This window comes from Opisthorchis viverrini (assembly GCF_000715545.1).
Source record: "Opisthorchis viverrini unplaced genomic scaffold opera_v5_24, whole genome shotgun sequence".
Classification (NCBI taxonomy): Eukaryota; Metazoa; Platyhelminthes; class Trematoda; order Opisthorchiida; family Opisthorchiidae; genus Opisthorchis; species Opisthorchis viverrini.
Window position 1 is genome coordinate 2763409 of NW_008751680.1, and position 7142 is coordinate 2770550.

The 7142-nt window shown below is 46.7% G+C and overlaps 1 protein-coding gene across 1 annotated transcript; it reads left to right on the forward strand.

Moving 5' to 3' along the window:
- Positions 1–1234: 1234 nt before the first annotated feature.
- On the forward strand, positions 1235–1567 carry T265_02119 (hypothetical protein; the record flags this gene model as incomplete). The annotated part of the gene is made up of 1 exon (XM_009166278.1): positions 1235–1567. The coding sequence occupies one exon, from the start codon at positions 1235–1237 to the stop codon at positions 1565–1567; it is 333 nt and encodes a 110-aa protein (XP_009164542.1).
- Between the last annotated feature and the right edge of the window lie 5575 nt (positions 1568–7142).

Here is a 7142-nt window from a genome sequence, read left to right on the forward strand (position 1 = left end):
AGAGTCTCGGTAGATTTTCGAGTATTCAGTGGTTGCTTTCATTCATTGGTTGCTTTCAGGAAGCTGACCTTTCCGATAGGGTGATATCATCAATGCGTTGTTAAGGGGTGTACCGGAGCGCAGCGATGAGTAGGTTGAGTGAACTATAAATAGCTGAGCAGTGAACACACTGTGGAAGGCACACTGAGCTATGTCAAGAATTTCATGTAGAACTCCTACCCGTTCATCACGGAGGCCATGAAACATCACGCACAACCTACGGTGAAGCTTTCTACAAAGGAGAGACAACAGCTGAGCTTACCATCCTTCAGTTAAAAAGAACAAGCCTTTCCAGTTGTAATTTCCCAATCGGTTCCTGTGACACGCCTGCAGATTGAGGACAAACAACCGCATCTTGCAGCGTCATTACCTTGAATAGGTCACACGACGCGACATCTATCCGCATGCATAATGGAGCGCACTCGTGTTGTTTGGACGGATGCTGGTAGGTCGGTGGTTAGAACGAGTTTGTCACACTTGTGGGACACGAACACCCAGACAGACAGACAAGCGGACAGACAGACAAAGACGCCTTCCGAATCACCTGTCAGTTAACCATGACAGGTTATCGCGCACAGCGCTCTGAAAACAACCGAGTATCATCCTGTCCAATCGGAGAAAATCGCTGCAGTCTGTGCAGCTTAGCTGCCTCTTACGAGCATCCAGACAACTTTTGTGCATACTCGCTATGACCTCCGCCCCAAACCGATGAACTTGTACCGTGCACAACTTGGTGCGTGGCACAGAGACTGGCTATAATGATCCGCTGTGATGTCCTGACGAGCTAAGTGGATTCGGAAACTTCACATCTTCGTTTTATTTACAGTGTATAACCGTATTAGCCGAATAGAGGGATCTCACGTGATAGAGACTCTCCGCGAGAATTGAGACACTGCTGATTTATTGGAGCAGTTGCGTACATATCAGCTAACTTATGCAGTCTGCTAGCTAGCCCGTCTTTGGTTAGGTGAAGCATGTCGGGCTACATACACTCGATTGTTGTATGACGTACTAGCGGCGAAGATGAAAAAAGCAAAACAAAGGAACATACACAAGTAGGTACTCAGCTCATTGGCAGGACAGGACAAATAACGGAACAGCTGGTATAATCCAGCTCGAATAAGAATCAATGGGGTGAGGGCACATGGTCAACTGCAGGATGAAAGGTAGGCCCGGCGACTTGTAGTAGCTGAACATGGAGCCCCTGAGCGCAGAGAGTTGGACCAGACAATCGATTGGCTATTACCTGACTGTGGGTAAAGTACAACTGCCATCTATGCACTGCGGAAGTGCAGTGAAAGTGTTAGAGAAAGCTGAACTGACACCACGAGATGTGCTAACACAGCACAGGATTGTTAACTCCTTTGAATGTTTGAAGAGACATCACGAATGCTCTGTTGAGATGAGGCCTCCGTTATTTGAGCCGGTGTATGTGGATGCCAACAATGCACAGGGCGACCCGGAAACAATTGACGTGCTCGTGAACACAAGGTTAACGGCAAAATGTGCCGCCAAACACAGGGAGTAACCACGGTGTGACCCCATCAAACCTTTAATCGCCGTCTTTGTGGAAAAGCTAGAGAATGCCGAGCTACTATCTCTCATCTACGAACGCAGTATTCACACGCTTGGTAGACCACCAAGTCCGGTGGACCCAATAACAGTTTTCAGTACAGTTTCTCCACCAGAATCGAAATATCAGACAGATACTGTTTCTCAATGTATGCGTAAAAAGTCATTCTAATGGGACGATAAATCGCACATTTATTTCAAGGACAATGTACTTGAGAGACTGTGCCGAAGGGATATGAACAGAAGCTGCAGTCGTGAGAGCGAGAGAGAGAGGCAACGCCTAGGCGATGGTGGAACATTGGTCCAATCAGCGACAATAAAACCAGTCGCTCGCCAAACATTTAGTACTTCCAAGTTAAGGACGGATAGCTTTTCCAAAACTATATCGTCATAATGAAGTTTTGCACCACTGAAAATCGTTTTTTCTCTCTCATAAACCACTCGCGGTCAAACCAAGACAGAGTAGCCAACAGATATTAGTGGATAGAGATTGTGTATACATTTGGCCAGCGTAAACAGTAGGTTTGTACATGTCACGTGACAAGTTGTGCGACTAGCATTGTGGAGGGTGGTTGTCTAGATGAATTTTCACCAAAAATGTAGTTTTGATCGCACCGGACGCCGAAAGACTCCGAAAGTTGCCTCGATAAACTTGCAAGGCAACCCCGATCAAGAGGGAAGCAAGCCAGGACTATCGTGGGTACAAAACCAACAGAATCATCTTTGGCCTACCGTGCTGTCCAACAGGGCAACGATAGAAGACACTCTGATTTTGCGTAGAACACAACTATATGCATGTACTAAGTAAGAAACATTTCTGCAATTTTGTGTCAGGTTCTGTGTTCCTGATCAATGAATTAGAGTCCAGCGGCGTGGTTCGGATTTGTTGACATTCTGACCAACGAAACTGCACCCACACTCGATTTGTAACCAGGCTGCCGCAGTTGTCGGCGTCGTTTGATCATTCTATTCAGCCTGCCTTCGTTTCAAGGCAACCCCGATCAAGAGGGAAGCAAGCCAGGACTATCGTGGGTACAAAACCAACAGAATCATCTTTGGCCTACCGTGCTGTCCAACAGGGCAACGATAGAAGACACTCTGATTTTGCGTAGAACACAACTATATGCATGTACTAAGTAAGAAACATTTCTGCAATTTTGTGCCAGGTTCTGTGTTCCTGATCAATGAATTAGAGTCCAGCGGCGTGGTTCGGATTTGTTGACATTCTGACCAACGAAACTGCACCCACACTCGATTTGTAACCAGGCTGCCGCAGTTGTCGGCGTTGTTTGATCATTTTATTCAGCCTGCCTTCGTTTAGAGGTCGGCACGTTGAACAACACTGGAGTCATATGCCACTGTGGTGAATCGTTTCTTCGCTTTATCCACTCCCCCCCCCAAAAAAAAAGTGGAATTTCAAGTCAGTGTAGTAGTCCCCAAAAAGATTGTAGGTAGAAAACGGGCCAACTGCTAGTGCTGGAGGAGATCTTCTTGAAAACAGCTCGGATAATGCATAATAGTTCACGGTTTACTAATACGAAATACTGAACATCGAACCCCGGAACAAAGATCTGTGTGTGTGTGTGTGTGAATCTTTTTATGTTTCCTAGTGTCGTTAGCCGAATCCAAATTTTCTCATGCGTTCAGCTGTAGCACCCTTTCGGTGCCTAACTGCCGTGCCACTCGAGGATTGGGATAATGCCAGGTCACCCAAGCCTAGACAGGGAAAGCCGAGTGGCAGAGGTCGGGTTCGAACCACGGACCTTCCGGTCAGTAAATTCGTGCTCTAACCAGTTGGGCCATCTCATGCGCGTCCTAACTATCATGTTGGGAAATGACATTAGAAGATTTGGCCAAGACCAATACTAACAAACACACTTCTATTTGCACATGATATTATTAGTGTGGCTGCAGGAGCTAAAACCCTCATGAACGGATCAATAAATTCACGAAAAACGCTGTCAACCAACTAGCCAATCACGTTGGGGAGAACACAAATAGCCTTTAATTGCTATATAAACGCACACAGGCAAACAGAAGGTACCCACCCAACTGCGCACTGAGGATGTCTCCTCGTATGGTGACGAAACATTTGCAAGTCGATTGCCAAGCGCGGCGGACAGATCAACAGCCACCTGATCAACAACTAATGGCGTGACGTAAGCCCATTTATGTGAAGTAAGATTGGTCTTCTCTAACTCGCCTGGATAGAATCCTGCATTCCCACCCACTTGATTGTCTCTCACAGCTTACCATCGAATGTCGGGCTTAAATAGTTTCACATGGTGATCACTTGTGATGGATGGCGTGATAGTGAGCACTCTCTACGCAAGCTGTTACTGTATAAGGCAACAAAAGATTCAATGTTTTTTCCACATTTCTCTCTACTTAGAAGCGACATACTGCGGAGATCTTGTTCCGATTGTCACAACCCGGTGGAGAACAAACTTATCGATGATGGACAGATTATCACTTAGTGTGACACGTAAAAATGCTACAAAACCAGCAAGCCGCTTGGAAGGGGCTCCATCTCCCCCCTGGTGCAGTGCCAAACATGTGGACTTGCGAAACACGCGGACGCATGTGTCTTAGAGGATCGGACTTTTGGGTCATTAGCGCACTCAACAATCCAATCACTGCGTTGGGAATGAAAGGAACTGAGGGATGGCACCGGTGGCCCAATGATAAACAGATAAATCGTGTCGGCCGGTACCCGTGCTTACGCCATCTTATTTAGTTCGGCTGATTGCCTCTGCAAGTTCACCAGTCGATCTTGTTCCCTCGGTTCAAAGCCAAGCACCTGCGTGCAACACCGCATTCTAATAAGCATGAATCGTATGTCGCCATCAACTAGGCGCAACGGTCCAGTGATTCTGACCGCTGCTGATAGGCAAATCCCATCCGGCTAATTAGAGTAGGTGGTCGAAAAACTATTCTACGATGACCTTGAGGGCTATAACTTTGGTTTAAATTTATGAGGAAGGCCAATAATTGGCGGACGAACAAAAAACAGCGAGCTCTCATGATACAACCAATCAAACTATGGTGCAGTCTGAGAATAAGGTCGTACAGGAGGCCTGAACCGTTTTCTCTAGACGATCACCTTTTTCATGTTTATAGTTGCAACGACGATGCCTTCTCTTGAGGATGACTCTGAAAACTGCATATCTCGATAGTTAGGAGGATGGTGGTGACCATCGGCGTATTAACAAAAAAGCCAAGGGCACAGAGCAGCTCAGAATGCACTTCTGTGTACAGCAGCACCGGAGATAGAACAATTATGCCTTGTTGTCTGCGTCCCCTACAGTCAAGTGAGACGTTCACTCAAAGAAGAACCTCCCACGTAAAACCCACAGCCTACTATCTGGCGACTCAGACGAGAAAGTCAACGGCTCAGATTAAATTTTGCTCATCTATAACACCCTTTCAGTGCCATCTCACCCAAACGAGTTACAAGGGGTAAGGTACCGCCAGCTTGCCAAAGCATGGGTAGGAGCAGTCAACGTACAGAGGCTAGATTCGAAACACGGACCTTCCGGTCAGTAAGTTCGCATCTTAAGCACTGATCCACCGTGAGCTCATAGAGGGAAGTACGTTAGACCGACCCAGATTGGCAGGTTGGAATCGGTGCGCCAGAGGCGGTGATGTCTTCACATGGCAGCATACTAAACATCATTTACAGATGTGACTCAAGGAGCGAATAAAACGTGTGGATGTACAAGTGTGCATGTGTCTATACCATACTCACGACGCATGAATTCACCTAAGCTTAATGAACATTTGGCATTGTTTATAAGCAAGGATGGCAGTTACATCCAAAGCCGCGATAAAAATCTTGATGTTTCGCTTCCTCCAAAAACAGGCCAAAACATGACCATTCACAAAATTCGACTTCTCTGATGAATGTACTACAAAAATGAGATGTTCACCATGTTTCAGCAGAAATCGCGGGTGAGTCATCGTGAACGTGGGATCATATGAAAGAAAAAATGAGACAAGCTGTCACTCGGCAAGTACGAATACCACTTCCCGACATAGAACAACTTTTGCGTTCTCCAAGAGTGAACTTCCCATGGTGGAGGTCGGGTTCGAACTATGAACCTTCCGGGGGCGAGGTGGCTCAGTGGTTAGAGCGCGGATTTACTGACCGGAAGGTCTGAGGTTCGAACCCGATCATTGCCTCTCAATTTCCCCTGTCTAGGCTCGGGCAACCCGGCAGTATCCCAACCCTCGTGCTTCCTTCGGGTGGCATGGCAGTTAGGCACCGAAAGGGTGCTACATCTAAATGATGTATATATATATGTGTGTATGAGGGGAGAATAGTGTGAAGTTTCTTCAGCCCACCTGTTCGGAATTCCGATTTGCTCACAGATGTTCAACAGCCCCCAGAAGAGATAAATTTCTAAATAAACACCGGATGATGACCACGGTACTCTTTGCCATGAGGTTCACGGGTTTTAGAAGTTTGGGAGATACTTCTCGGAACGCCAAAAGCGTGCTGTACAGACACATGGCCAACCAAATTGGTTGTATGCACGTGATGTAGCTGTATGTCTGCGCGTTTCAGAGGCATACAACTTACGACCTTGACATGAGCTGTGCGGTCGGTTCTCCCTAGCTAACTCAACGTGGTGTCTTTCGGAAAGAAGCCCGGACTGTATATTTGTACCATATACATACATAGCTGCTCCTCCCCTTCGTTTTTTATTATCCTATCTGGGTTGTTCGACTGTGGCTTCCTTTCGGTGTGGGATGGCTGAGTGGTTAGAGCGCGAATGTACTGACCGGAAGGTCCGGACCTCTGCATCTCGACTTCCCCAGTCTAGGCTTGGGCAACATGGCAGTGTCCCAGCCCTCGCGCTTCTTTCGAATGGCGTGACAGTTAGACGCCGAAAAGGTGTTGCAATTAGGCACCTCTACCATGCAACTTAAAGGGGACACGAGGTAAGCCAAGACAGGACCGATCCATAAGTCAGGGTTGGGTTCGAACCACAAACCTTCCGGTCAGTAGTTACATATATCGTTACGCTATCGACCATTAGAGGATATCACCGGCTTATCAGGTGACGTTACGAGATGTTTCCTGAGTGTGGAAAGGCACCACGTCCCCTCAATTGAGTGTATGAAGTCTAGGTGATACGTACATTCATATAAACGACCATGACGTAATAATTCCCAACCCGACCTATACGAATCGCTTTCAAACAGATTTTGGCTGGTAAATTTGTACTTTTCCGGCATCCATAATGGTCAGAATTCCAGTTCTAATTGACTTCGGCAGTATTGTCTATACGTCCTGGATGCGATTGAAGGTTTTGTTAGGATCTTTATGGTATTGCGCGTGGAAAAATGGGCTACAACAGAACCCGTTTGCAATTGATTAACAGGTGTCCATGTATTTGCTAGAACAGCTGTCTCTTTGACCGATACAGCTGGTTCCATGTGAGCAGAAAAACCAATATAGACATGACGAGGTAATTCGGCGAGAAAGCTTGTCTATCAGCTACTGTCCGTGATCTGCACCTGTAGAT